The sequence below is a fragment of the Eurytemora carolleeae genome, unplaced genomic scaffold (genome assembly GCF_000591075.1).
Source record: "Eurytemora carolleeae unplaced genomic scaffold, Eaff_2.0 scaffold1807, whole genome shotgun sequence".
NCBI lineage: Eukaryota > Metazoa > Arthropoda > Copepoda > Calanoida > Temoridae > Eurytemora > Eurytemora carolleeae.
In genome coordinates this window covers 1-15,401 of record NW_019397692.1, presented here as the reverse complement: position 1 = coordinate 15,401, position 15,401 = coordinate 1, and the positions used below count along the sequence as shown (strand labels likewise).

At 30.4% G+C, this 15,401-nt stretch overlaps 1 protein-coding gene across 1 annotated transcript in view; it reads right to left on the bottom strand.

Annotated features, from left to right (window-relative positions):
• The window catches only part of LOC111715518 (calcium/calmodulin-dependent protein kinase kinase 1), a gene marked incomplete at both ends in the record, with an annotated part of 40,772 nt that extends 30,274 nt beyond the window's left edge, over positions 1–10,498 (bottom strand). Inside the window, 3 exon segments of the mRNA XM_023490852.1 lie at positions 642–699; positions 5,529–5,578; positions 10,316–10,498. Coding sequence (XP_023346620.1) covers positions 642–699; positions 5,529–5,562 — 92 coding nt within the window.
• Positions 10,499–15,401: the final 4,903 nt, after the last annotated feature.

Genomic DNA, 15,401 nt, shown 5'->3' with positions numbered 1-15,401 from the left:
ACCATTTAACCAAAATGTATGGGAAAACCACTATTGACCACACAATAGTCTTCTTGGTTTTTATACAAACTTAGTTTTGAAAAAAGATTAAATAATTCAAAAGAAAAGCATTGATTGCATTCTTCTTTTGTGTTTAAAATCTTCATTTTTGTATATATGTTTATCAATATTTGTTATTATTTTTTCAAAGTTAATTTCTAATGTATTATTCAAAAACACACAAGCCATATCGTCTTTTTTAAATAACGAGTTTTTTGAATTTTGGTTATTTTAAACAAACTTTTTTAACAACCTGAAACTAAGGGAAATTAAGACTTAAATTTATATTTCGTGGGGTCGTCTTTGAAACTAGGATTGTTTTTGTTCTATAGGCTCTTTGTACAATTCAGAATCAAAACAACAAATAGTTCGTGGGTTCAATCATATTTTTTCGTAGAATTTCAAAAATGTTCACACATCAAAAATTGTGTTGTTCTTGGCATCCAAATTCCTTCCCCATCACGTGTGTAATCTCACAAAATGTAAGCTTCTATAAGCTTCTATGTAAGCTATTATACGTTTATTAAACACAAACAAACAAAAAACAAAAAGACAAACAGACAGACAGACAAGCACAGTTTATATTTGTAGATGTAATTTACCTTCTTATCTCGCTTAGCTTCGGAGCCCGTCTAGGGATACCAGAGATTGGAACGGGCGCTGAAATAAAAAAAAATCTTAAAAGAAGGGATAAAATGTCGTCTTGATCTTGCAAAATTTGAAATTTTTTATTCTTAACTTTTGAGAAAGGGATTCCAAGAGTTAAGTGTGGATTATTTTGGCTTATTTTATAAAATATTATTTTAGTTATTATTATTATCATATTATTAGCTCGATTGTAAAGTACAAGTCATGACATAGAATAAATTGAATTGAACAAAACGCGCGAAAAAGTTAAAATTTTCATAAAAGTTTTAACATTAAAATACAAACGGATAAAAAGTGAAGACGCCAATGAGCATTTTGTGCATATTTTTCATGTTGAGAACAGTACAGCTCTAAAATCAATTTATAAAGTGTAATGCTTCTGTGTGCACAGTCGTCTTCCTTTACTAAAATTATACCTATTAAACAGCTATAACATTTTTTATAAAATCTAGTTATTTATTTTAATTACTACATGGTTACCCATAAAGCATGAGACTGAAATGACGACCCAAAACTCTTAGAACATGGCGATTTGTATTTGCAGCTTAATTTCTGCCTGGAATTTAGTTTGTAATTGGTTTACGAAACGATTTAGAGAAAAAAGAAGCTAGTTTCGGCCTCCAGGAAACAATTATTGAATTTTTCTAAAGTCTCATTCTTTATGAATAACCCTGTATATATATATTTTTTCCTTTCCAGGAGGGTGGCTCAGGAGGGCCTGAATAAACCCTTAAATCCGGAGATTTCACTGGTCCAGGGGGTGCGTAGCTCCAATGGCCCCCTACCCCCTGACTACGGAATTCTAAATAGGTCATAATTCTTGATATAATCCTTTTGTTGCTACTCAGAAAACCATTTTCCCCTCCTTCTCCACTTCCCCCTTCTCTTCCTCCCTCTTTATTTAAAATTATCCCGCCCTTTCCCATGAATTCAATGGTTGCCATATAAAGCGTAAACTTAGTACAGTTAGGTTTATACTTGGTTCTACTTCATGTACGCAGGCAACCTTGAATACCAGGAGTTCACTGATCTATCTATCTATCTAACTATCCATCTATCTATCTATCTATCTATCTATCTATCTATCTATCTATCTATCTATATATCTATCTTTTTATCTATCTGTCTGTCTATCTATCTAACTATCCATCCAAATATCTATCTTTAAATTCAGCTATTTATATAAAATCTATCTATCCATCTATCTATCTATCTATCTATCTATCTATCTATCTATCTTTCTATCTATCTATCTATCCATCCATAGATCTATCTTTATATTCATCTATTTATATATAATCAATCTATCTATATATCTATTATTCTATCTATAAGTGTTGTATATTAAATCCATTAACATACATAAAAGCGTTTTAATTAAATATTAATAAAATGATATTTATAAATTTTAAACACGCATATTCAATATTCCTCTAGTTTAACTGTATTGAAAAGTAATAAATTATTCATAAATCTAAAAATAAAAGATTTAAAACCTACGCATTTTAGAGTATCAAAAAAAGTTTTATCTTAATTAAAATTGTTGTATTTTAGCGTTCATATATAAGCATATATAAATATTAACTGTCATAAAAAAATGGTGCAAACCCCTCTTATAAGATAAAACTTTTTTGAATACTCTAAAATTTTTAGATTTATGAATAATTTATTATTTTTCATATAAACATAAATATATATATATTCAGTTTTGTGTCCGACACAATTATTAATAATAGTGATAATTTTAGAATAAATTGCTTATCTCACCTATTTTATCTATTTAGATCTATATATATGTATATATACCTTTATCTAAATCGATTATCAAGTACAATAGACGGCAATAGAGAAATGGACCAATTATACACGACGTCACAAGTGTCAAATATAACAAAAAACGAAATTTTCTAACATTATTTGACATTTTTCCATTGTACTAGAATTCTACTAGATTGTACTAGAATTCTAATAGATTCTACTAGAATTCTACTAGATTCTAGTAGACTTCTACTAGATTCTACTAGAATTCTACTAGATTGTACTAGACTTCTACTAGATTGTACTAGAATTCTACTAGATTCTACTAGAATTCTACTAGATTGTACTAAACTTCTACTAGATTGTACTAGAATTCTACTAGATTCTACTAGAATTCTAATAGATTCTACTAGAATTCTACTAGATTCTACTAGAATTCTACTAGATTCTACAAGACTTCTACTAGATTGTACTAGAATTCTACTAGATTGTACTAGAATTCTAATAGATTCTACTAGAATTCTACTAGATTCTACTAGAATTCTACTAGATTCTACTAGACTTCTACTAGATTGTACTAGAATTCTGCTAGGTTCTACTAGAATCTATTTATCATTAGCTAATTAACGTAACAATGTTGAAGCTATGTCACTTTATAGCTTGAAAAGCGTTTAATTCCAATAACTACATACATATTATTTCTTACGCATAAATGCGTCAAAATATACCAGAAACCACCATGTGTTTTTTTTAGAGTTACTCTAATATATTGTCATGAATAATTCCCATAATGGTCCAATTTTTGTTCTCAAAAAAAGTTACTTTTTCATGCTTTGCTTTCATTAATCCTCACTCCTCCCACAGTTCATTGAATCACGAATTCGATAAAAATATTTATCTTTGAAAAACTGAAAAATTAAGACTTAAAATAATTTTTAAAGCATATTTGTACTTTATATCAAAGAGTGAACGTTTTTAATTAAATATCTTCTACATTCCACCCAATAAAATTTTTAATCAACATTTAGTAATTTACTGAATTAGATTTGAAATTTTGCGAATATTTTTCGTATAACAAGCTAAATTTTGGAAATAAGCTGAAATATAAATCAATTTGCAAGGATAATTGCAAACAATAAATGCCCGGGGAGGTTTGCAAACTTATTTGCAGAAAACGGCAACATTTTTAAAGAACAATAACTGATAAAAAGCCTTGTTCTCAAGTAGAGATTGATGTAAATTCTTAGTTTCGTGTTAAGTAAAAAACGGCTTTGTTTAAAAAAATATTTGTACATATGGTAACGTTAAAGTATCCCCCTGTATCCTCCTGTACCCTATGTATCCCCCTGTATCTCCTTGTATAGCCCCATATATCCCCCTGTATTATAAGGGTAATGTAGAGAATCAGGAAAAGTCCACCACTCAACTTTCATTATTCTTTACAATGTAACAATAGTCAGAGGAAGACATTTTTCATGTTATACATTGTGAATATAATGGAAAATATATAAAGCTAGCGCGGGTACCTGCAGCTCTGTCTATGAAGTTTTCCCTTATAAATTAGTCTACAATAATACTCAACTTGGAACTTAGACGAAACTAAGAAAGTTCCCGTGGTTATACCGAGTTCCCAAACCAAATTTTAATCTGGCAATTCAGTCAAGGGGCTCATGAGTTATGATCGGACACCCAAAAAAATAGACAAACAGGGTTACCCCCAAAGGATGAGACTTCAGAGATGATTGTATGAAAGGAATTGAGTTTATGCCACAAACTCAAATCTTCTGATCCCAATATCTTTGCAACCTGATGGTGCACACCTTTGATATTTCAAACTTAGATTATTTTATCTATAAGTATTAATAGTTTGAAATATCTAAGGTCTAAGACATTGGGTTACAAAGATATAGAGATTAGAAAATTAGAGTTTGTGGCAAAAACTCAACTCCTTTGTTTAGTCCGTTTTCTAACATTCAGGACCATCCACGCAAAGATGGCAATGTCCGATTTACAATGGTCCCCTTGAAACCTTAATCAGATACAAAATACATCGTCGGTTTTCTAACTCGAAAAGTGTTTTATTCTGATAGTTTCTCCATTGCTTCTTATAAGCAAGAAACGTGAAAGTCACTTTCGCAGAGAACCCGCAAATGAAAATATAAGTTTGAATAAACAAAAACATTAATATCTAATTAATACTTGATCAGACAAAGCTTATAATGGTACCGTTATAAATAGGGTATTGCCATCTTTGCCATGGAGCAAGGCATGGAGTGTTACTTGAAAGTACGTAATTATGTATTAAAGTAATGTTTTCATTTTTTAACAAGCAAAAAAATTGTATGATGCTGACTTTTTTTCTAAAATTGAGACAAAAATTTTGGTCGGGGTAGCAAGCTTCGTCTTCTATACTTCTATGCTTCGGAAACTGTAATATCAAAGGATTAAAGTTTAATACCGGCATTATACGGGACAAAACGTTACGATTAATTGTACAAAATTGAAAATTCATCAGCATAAAATTTAAAAATGGTTTAAAGAAAGGGGGGGGGGTGACTTCATCTGAAGACTAAAATTAAACCGACTTAGTGCGTAATAAAAAAAAATGTTAAGGTTTGACCCCTGATAAATATAAACCGTTTTTGTAATTCCATTTTTTCTATATTTTGAATGGATTACATTTAAAATCTGTACATAGAACCACGGCCAGAACAGTTTCTAGATTGGTTTAAACATTCTAAGCTGAGTGGGTGGACTTTTCTAGAGAAAGTTTAGCTTCCAGGCAAAGCTGGATTCCCAAACTATAGCTGATAATATAATCTTAATATAGGAAGTATATCATGATCCTATTAGCTTCATATTTAGTTAAATATTAGAAAGATTATCCGGTCTAATAATATATGTTTATCTGGATAAATACATTATACTATGTATATTCATTTATGTATCTCGACCTCGCGCCATTTTTCTAAAAATCCCGCGGTCAATTAAATTTGTCGTTGCTGGAAAATGCGCAAATGGATCTAAAACTACTCGAGGATAGACAGATAGAAAAATAGAAAAGGATTTAAATTAATACTTACACATTTTCCTGCTGCACTGCTTCGTAGCTGCCATCTTCTTCACATTCAAACTGAGGAACAAACATTCAATTTAGTTTTTTTTTAGATTAAGTTCTTGCATTTTTGGAAGATTTTAAGACATTCAAATTAAATCCAAAACGTCAAATCAAAATATTGTCAATAAAATTAGCACGGTTCTTTAAAACATGACTTTTTATATAATTTATGTTTTATAATTTTTATAAAATAAAATGGTACTCGAGGCATATATATTAATATAGTTTCAAATGTTCATCTTTTTTCTCCTTTCTAAAACATGGTTTTAAAAACCTTTTGCAGCTCCGATATCTAAAACCAACTATAAACTTGCAAGTATAAGCATCTGTTAAAATACCGCTTTTTATCTCAAACAGATCATTTTTTAATCCTTCTTAATTTTCAGAAAATCTCAATTATATTCTTCTTTAAAAGAAGCATTTAAGTTATTTTTAAAAAAATTATTGACCAAAATTTCCATTTAGAAATTGAAAAGATATCCCCTTCCTCCATTATTGGTTATGTTTTATAAAATAATCAACCCCCCCCCCCTCTCCCTCCCCTTTGAAAACCTTTTTTCCCAATACGCTTTTTAAAGGTTACGTTTTACGGGAAATCCCAGACTTTTATGACTATAAAAAAGGGGAAGCTATTGTATGTTTTTTTTTAAATTTTCTTTGAAAATAGAAGCTATTGCCCCCCTCCCCCCCCACCCCCTCAACAATCAATTTTATCCGAATATATATTTGTAAAAAAAGTGACTGAACTGAGTAAAATGAAAAATGTTGAAACTGTACAGGCTTTTCCAATCCTCAGTAATACCTTTCAGAGAAAACCATTCCTCACGAAGGGATAATTTATTAATCGAGATCAATGTATTAAAGATAAAATCAATCAGAATATTTTTTTTTTAATTTGGAGATTTAAAGTTTTGGAAATATTAAACGGTCCAAAAATGAAGAGACCAAAAGATCAGGAGAACAGCGGGTTAAAAAGGTCAAAATGTCAAAAAGATCAAAAGATCTAAACATTTAAACATTTAACGATAAAAGATCGAAAGATTAATTTTAAGAATAAAGTTGCGTTTGTTTTTAACTAATTCCTAAAAAGAAAAAATGTAATAAATATTTTAAAAAGGTTGGATAAGATGAATTAAAAATTGTAACCTATACCCTAGGGAGTAATCTCCTCCCAACAAGATATATCAACCTTTCAAATTTATCCCGACTTAGAAATTCCCTGATAAAATGGATAAAAAAGAAGGATCTTGGCTTTGAAAAATTCTTTGGAAAAAGTTGAATGAACCAGAAATTGTGAAGAATGAAGATCTAAATCAGATTCTTCATTTTTCCTTCCGATATGCATGAAAAGGGAGTGTGCGCGTAATTTCAAGTTCGATCCTTCATGCAAAGATCCAATGCCCTATTTACAGCATTAAAAGCTTTGTTTGATCATGTATTTTTTAACTGTTTATTTTCATTTGCGAAAACGATAGCCCATTCCTTGTTTATAAGAAACTCAGAGGAGTAATTACTTTTTAAGTCAGAAAAACGACAATATCTTCCACATTTTTCATCAGATTAAGGTTTCAAGGATACAGTTGTAAACCGGGCATTGCATTTGCCATCTTTGTATGGAGGGTCACTTAAAGATTACGCTTACTACTGTCGAGTCTCTTGATTAGTATATATTTACTTTTTCTATTCGCATCCTCGANCCTCCCTCTCAGTGTCATTTAATTAGGGTTTCCACAAAACAGCAAATTCAGTTTCGCTTTTTTGCACGAAATGACTTTTTTTGCATGAAATAGGTCGAAATAACGAAATAGCTCGAAATAACGAAAAGCAGAAAACAACTAAATACGCAAAAACCAAGAGTTTATTATGAATTTGCGCGAAATAGCTTTTGCGCATCAATGCAAAATTACATCGAAATTTCGTGCAATTTTTACTCGAAACAAAAACAAATCTTTGCGAAATTATTGGAGTGTAGCAAGGTACTAATGCAAGGAAAGTTAATTGTAGTAGCGTATACTCTGCGTACATATTGAAACCAGTTCTCTTTGGGCGGACTTTGTAAACAAGAATAGATGCAACAGTGTTCGACTAGTATCCGAGGAGGTTAAAATCATTTAATTTTGATAATTTTGAAAATTCACATAATATTTTTCTATCACCAGTGTATTTTATAGATTACTTTTGTGAAAATGGGGTCCATGTCAGGCTTCGACATCCGTCTTGATGTTTACTTTTCGCCCAATAAAGAATATAAAAGATATAAGTTTTTTTCTTCTTCTTCTTTTTCTTTATTCTTTCTTTTTCTTTCTATTTATTTCTTCTTCATTCTTTTTCCTTTCTTTTTTTTCTATCTTCTTCTTCCTTTCTTCTTTTTCTATCTTCTTCTTTCTATCTTCTTCTTCAAACTTCTTCTTTTTTCTTTTTTATCTTCCTCTTCTCTCTTCTTCTTTCTTTTTCTTTTTTCTACTTTCCTGTTCTTTCTTCTCTCTTTTTATTTTTGTTTTGTATTTTTCTTGCCTTTTTTCTTTTTTTCCTTTTTCTCCTCTTTTTCCTCCAATTTTCTCTTTTCCTTTTTAATTCAGCTTTTTATACTTTTCCACAATCGAGGAAGATAGACCTAGAATCCCAGAAATTGCTTTATATTAGGAGTGTACTGCAATTTCTGGGTGGAATTGTTACCAATTTACCGAAGAAAGCGATTTCTCATGATCAAAGTAGTTTTAAAATAAGTAATTTTTTAAAAATAAATACACGTGCTGTTGAAGAACAACCGAACAACTTTCATCTTTATAAGCTTAATATATTAAATTCATGGAGGGGGGGGGAGGGGGTGAGACAGGGGATATCTTTTTTATCTTGGAAGTTTTTCACTTTTCAATTTTGTAGATTTCTTGTAAAAAAGGTATAAAGTCATAACTAAATGTAATATAAATACTTATAACAGCACCTTCTACAATTTGTTTATGATGGAAATATATTTGTTTTTATACCCAAAAGTAGATTAAACATTTTCAAAATTGTTTTAATATTTTACTGGGGTCTCCGTTGAAAACTTCGGGGTCTCTGTTGAAAATGACGGGGTCTCCGGTATAGCACTCCGGTGATGATGCTTTCTTCCTACACTCCAATTATTTGCACGATTTTCGTGCAAATAATTTCGATTGGAAGCCCTACATATAATCCCCTTATTAATTACATCTTAACCCCCCCTCCCCCCCCCCGATTTAACGGTTCGTTCCTAGTAAGAGATAGCCGTCACTTTCGATCCCAATTTGACCATCTATAATCACTCGTTTTTTATCTTTCATTTCTTTCGTCCATTGATGCGTTATAAATGAGAAAAAAGAATCCTTTGTAAGTTTTAAGATTGTTGAATTCTAGACCAAGACGCAACTGAATTCAAATCAAAGCATCCCCCCTCTCCCCCCATAAAAAAAATCCCTTACCCATTTGTTATGCCCCCCTCCTCATGCAATGGTTATATATATATACATATATATATATATATAACCATATATATATATATATAGTTATTCTGCATGCATGAGGAGGCAACTGTATCCAATATTCTATATCTATATCTCAATATTAACAGATAATACCAACCATGTGTCTAAAAACTACTAAAAACGTGACATATTCAGTTTTATTGATTTTTATATCTTAATCCTATAATTTTAAAGTCAGGCGAAAATATGAAATTTTTTAGTGAATAATTTTTATCATGACTTTATATTTATATGCGGCCCTTAATATGCGTTAACCATTAATGAATAAAGATGTGATGCAGAAAACTTAACGAACGATGAATAAATAAATTGGATCGTTCAGAGAAATTGAAAAACGAACGAAAAAAAACGAAAAAGAACAATTTGGAATCATTAACGATTGTTTGCATTTAATGGATCAGTCATGACCATAAATGAACAATTTCCTTAATGGTCACTTGAACAAGTCTGAAAAACGTATAGATTTTTAGCGAACAAACGATTTTATTGAACGAACCTTCAGTTAGAATGTGTATGAAAATTCTGAAAACGAACAAATTGAAATTTCTTCTGAACGGCTGATAAAAACGAAATGGGTCGTAAATGAACAATGAACGAACAAATTGAAATAGCGCCAAACGCCTTCTTTTTTATTTCAAATGCTATTTCAATCATAACTCATCTAGTATCAAAGAACTTTTCAAAAGAACAAAAAAGTTTTTTAAATTTAATTGTTACAGTGAATTGTAGCCACGATTGAATTTTCACAGTGCATTTTAGCCGAAAATTTGTTTAGGTGCTTTGAAGGCGCAAATTCGCGCGACTATTATATTGCACTTAAGCTATGTTATAGTTATGTTGCACTTAAGCTATGTTATAGTTATGTTGCACTTAAGCTATGTTATAGTTATGTTGCACTTAAGCTATGTTATAGTTATGTTGCACTTAAGCTATGTTATAGTTGTGTTGCACTTACGCTATGTTATAGTTATGTTGTAGCCGTAATTTAAGTTTTAAATTACATTGTAGCCACATAGTCAAGTGTAACATTGTGATGTAGCTAAAAATTAAAATATCATAATTATCCTATTAGCCCCGATATCCAATTATTACTCTGAATTGTTAACATGTACTTAATTATTACAATAAATTGTAAACATGTATTCAATTATTACAGTGTATAGAATGCTTAAATAATTAATTATTACAGTGCATTTAAACTTGCATTTCCCGTTATAAAGTTGTATATGATTGAATATGTTTGTACCCTGCAGTGTTGTGCACTGTAAATGTAGAAGGCAGACAACCTGTTCAAACTGCTTCCGGGGGTAAACAGACTTAAACCTGAACTTGAACTTGAACTGTTTTAACTGACACTTTTTTGTATTCTTTATATCACAGTTGATGCTAATTCAACTCACTTGGTTCTAGTTTCCAACTGTAGCTAGTATATGTATTATGTATACCAACCCTAACTGTAGGTAACTAAGATCTGCTTGAACTATCAAGGGTCCGGAACTGTTTGATGCTCTCTGCTCCAAACCTTCCCAGAAACTAAGGTTGGATTGAGACTGAGCTGAAGCGGTATAAAACTTGTCANTTTATTCGATAGTTAGAAATATATTGACTAATTTAATAATTAAAAAAGACCTAATTAAGGAAACTTTGGAATAGAAAGACTATGCTCAAGTTTTCTGACTGTAAGAAATTGTGCAGTGTAAACAGACCCAATTCAGTAAATAAGTGATTTAATAAGTTACTAGTACTAGTAAAGCTGTAATTGTTTTAATGTCGTCTTCCTATTCCACGGTTTTCTGGTGGTGACTGTATATTTTTTCAAAATTATAATCAAAACAAAATTTTGTTTAGATTTCACTGTATTAAATATTTATCTTTATATAATCTCGGATATTTTTGACGGGACAAAGTAAACCCCGTTTTGGAAATGCCAAGTCTACATACATATTGTGGTCATAATAGTTTATTACTTCTAAAATAAATTTTATTATTATTCTAATTTTATACAAAGTAATTTCGCGAAATAGTGTAATAATAATTACGCCTACTTAACGAAACTTCAATTTGAAGGTATTTAAATTATCCAATCAGAGCTGGAAACTTTTGAATGGTGGAAATCGGGTTTAATGCTTGATCCACCTTTTTTCTTAATCTCCAGATTTAATAACGCTTGTTTTCCTCTTTTTATTAATCTCCAAATTAATTAACAGATCGGGATTAAGAATATACCATTCTAAAGTTGTCAGCTCTGATTTGACATGGTATGTAACGTGCATATCCTTGCACATATTTTCCCTAAATGGTTTCGTATTACGTAATTACACCTTTCGCGAAACTAGACTATTTTGTATACATAATTAACACGTAATTTTGCGTAATGCTTCTCCGTAAGTGAAAGAATGTGTTACGCGTAACATAATTACGACTGGAAACCCTATTTTCATGTTGATAAATTCATATTCCCACGAAACATAACAGTTAATGAATAGTTTAAAATGTCTTCTTCCATTATTTGATAAGTTGTTTGATACCAAAGAGACTAATAACATTTATTATATGACAGTTTTACTATAGTAAAATAAAAAATTGATTTTTCAGTAAAATATTTATGAGTTAAACATTTTTTAAAGAAATAAACTGCAAAAAGTCTTTAATATCAAATACCGTATGTGGAAGAAGACACTCAAAACTATTCACCAAATGGCATGTTTCGTGGGAAACCCTGCATCTACTAGAATATTTGTTTGTTAGTTTGTATCCAATCTTAAAGTAAAACGGTTGAACCGATTACAAACTGTGAAGGTTTATGGCCGGTCGAGAAATTAAAAATTTTGCCCCATATACATTTGTGAAAATGTTTAAAATCCACCATTGAAAACGGAAAAGATAAAAGAACCCTTTAAAGAAGGCACATAGATCCCTGGGTCTACATTAAAGTGTCGCAATGCCTTGATCTTTGATTTTACCGCACTCTCTCCTTTATACTTTTCTTAGCTTCAGACATGTACATGATGGTTCTCTAAAGCACTTTTGTTTTAAGAAGTTTTTGGCAAAATTCTAAAACTTGCTTGTCAGCTTGCAACCTTTGAATCAACATTGAATCTTCAATTTGAAAAACTTCACAGTTTCTTTAATGATGTTTCAGAATGTTATTTTTTAATCATTTAATTATTCAACATTAAATTATAGTAAATTATATATCTACATATTTTTACAATATGTCTAAATGTTGAAAACTAAAAAGAACCATTTTTGGCCTCCCTCATTCTCCAAGCATGGTCTAACAATGCAACAATATCCCTCTCATTAGAGAGACCTATGTCTAGCCTTGTTATGCCTATGTCTAGCCTTGCTATGCTTCCTTAAAAAGGTGTTTCCTTATAGTTAGGGGCGGGCAACGATCTGTTAACAAACGGCAGTTGTTTTAAATTAACGATATACGACAGAAAATACTTTCATGAAGAAAAATAAAAGGAATATTAAAAAAACGAGAAAATTTTAAATAATGGCAAATTTCATAAATTTAAATTTTAATGAAAGAAATTATCAAAAAAAAATAGAATTCTGAATCAGTCATCAAACACCCCCCCCCCCCATGTCTTCGTAATGATTACAGCGCGCGTTAACGAACTAACGAACTGTAAAGTGAAAAAGCGGTTAACGAATATTTTGGTATATATCTACTGATAACGCAGTTAAAACATCGAGTTATTTAACATGCAGCAACTTGATTAACAAAGGAGGAAAAATGTTAACTGAACTGAAAGTTGAATGGTTAAAAACGAAAAATGTTATAACCATTAACGAGTAGATTAAAAAAGTTTGAACGCGCAAAGTGACTTTTTAATATTGTACAGCCAGTAGGTATTCAACAGTTGTTAAATGTTGGCACAATAATGAACCTTGCAATACACCAAAATAATAATAATTTATTTTTATTTTGTTCGCTTTAACAATTTATAAATAAGTTTTAAAAAGTTCAAGATCGTTAACCAGAGCTGGGCAATATAAGATTTCTCATACATAATTTACTTTAAAAAGAACTGACTAATTTTCTTATCCATGTACCTTTGCAAAATGATTCAACCTATGAGTTTAGCTAAGAAAACAATTACAAAACAAGGTGTACACCTTCAGTTTACAAAGATATATAAATTGAGACTTGAGACGAATATTAAAAAAGGAATCAGATGACACAGGAGGCCAAAAAAATATTTCTGAAAGGAAATCTTTGCGAAAAATGAAAGGGGGTATAGGCTTACGTTGAAAAATTCCAGTTAGGAATGTAGCAATTTAGAAAATTAAAATCTATATGAAAAAAGAATATGTATATGCCCTGATTAAGCTTATTCTCAATTTTTCAAATTCTATTTTTTTTTAAATTGAATTTTGTAAACAGGAGTTTTTTCTTTGTTAAAAAAATATCATTTGCTTGTTGAAATTAGTAAGGTAATTTATTGGCTAGGTTGCCATCAATAAGTCAAAAGTCAATTAAAACTCTATTCTGTCTTTAATCATGAAATGTTCTAAATAAGATTTAAACATCCATAACAAATATTTATTGCAAGTATGGCTGAAACTGGACTAGGAAACTGCAGTAAAAACGGAAAACCATCTCGAATTTTGTATCCTCCCAATCTAAGGGGGGAAATAATTCTTGCTTGCTTTCTTGCAAGATTAACTTATAAGATTTCAAGCTGTTCTCACATCAGACTAGTTTAAGTGGTGAACATGTCTATAACAATAAACCCTAGATTCAATAGACCCGTGCAAAAATTTTATTCAAATTGGATTAAATTCTACAGTAGTATTAAAGATTCATATAATTGAAGAAGACCTATGATTTCCAACGTTGATTATTCACTTACGCAAAATTCGTGTAATTTTGCAGGATTACATGTAATTGGTGAAACTTCAAATTCGCAAAATTTCTACATCGTTCCGGAAATTTGCGGTTTACGGGAAAAATCGTTCTAGAAATCGTTCCGGAATTCTGGATTTCCGGAACCTTTTCCATAATGGAAATGGAAAAAAATTTCAGGATCATTTCCGTACGTAAACCGTAACACGGAATTCTGGTGGAAACCCTAGTTGAGTCCATATGATCTCATAGCTTGGAGTTGTATTGGCAACAACTTTGGACATGGAGTATTTTTCTAATATGACAAATAAACCTGCAGGCTGAACCATTTTTTCCTCTTTATTTGATATTTTAGTTTGAGAACAGTTTCAATTCTAGTACAGTGAAACCCTTAATAACGAATACTTCGGAAGAATTTATCAAATGTCGTCTTGACAATTTTTCAATGAGTTTTATACTAAATACGTAAATTTCAGTATTTGCGAAAATAAATAAATATCCATGTATATGCGGGAACAGTTTTAAAGAGTTCCATATAATCATTTAATTAAAAAACTAAATATCTGCAACATTCCATTATCAGAAAGTGAAGAATACGACATTTGATTAATTCTTATTTAGGGTTTAACTGTATGTCTTCCGTTCTTATTTACTTAAAAAATGTGTAGTGTATGTTATTAAGGGTTTCACTGTACGTATTCTGTTTTAATTCCAAAGAGTATTATATTAATTTCATAAATTTGAAAAAAAATTTAAATCTTCTTAAAATTTCCACTTTCTAATTATTACAAAGCAACAATAAAAGCATGAGTTTTTAACTTAATAGACTGTATGAATTTTGGTTTTAAATCTTACTTTTTTGATAATTTACATAACACCTACAGAATTGAATTCTCTGAAAATAAAATAGAAATATAGGTTTACACATAGAATATAATCTTCAATATAATCAATTTATAAATGAATTTTTTTTTCAAATACAAAAATTAATTGTTGATTTAATCTTTATTGAAATTTTAACAAATAGAAAACAATGCAATTGTCCAAAAATTTAATTATCAAACAATAGTTTTAAAAATTGGTTCTCACCATTCTCCTTACTTTTCCCAATACATATGCACTTCCCTTTCCTTTTCACCTTCCCTCTTCTTTTAATCTTCTGTTTGCTTTTCCCCTTCTTTACTTTGCTCTCCAGGAAGAAAGGGGAGGGAAGTTGTATCTTGATGTCTTGAGTCTTGACTCTGTCAGTTTGACAAGTTTTCATGTTAGGATAAGCATTATAACATGGTGGCTTAAACTTTAACACTCAGAATTTCAGAGAAGTAAAATAGACTAGTGAGAAGTATGAATAGATTAGAGAGAAGTAGAATAGACTAGAGAAGTAGAATAGACTAGAGAGAAGTAGAATAGACTAGAGAAAAGTAGAATAGACTAGAGAGAAGTAGAATAGACTAGAGTGAAGTAGAATAGACTA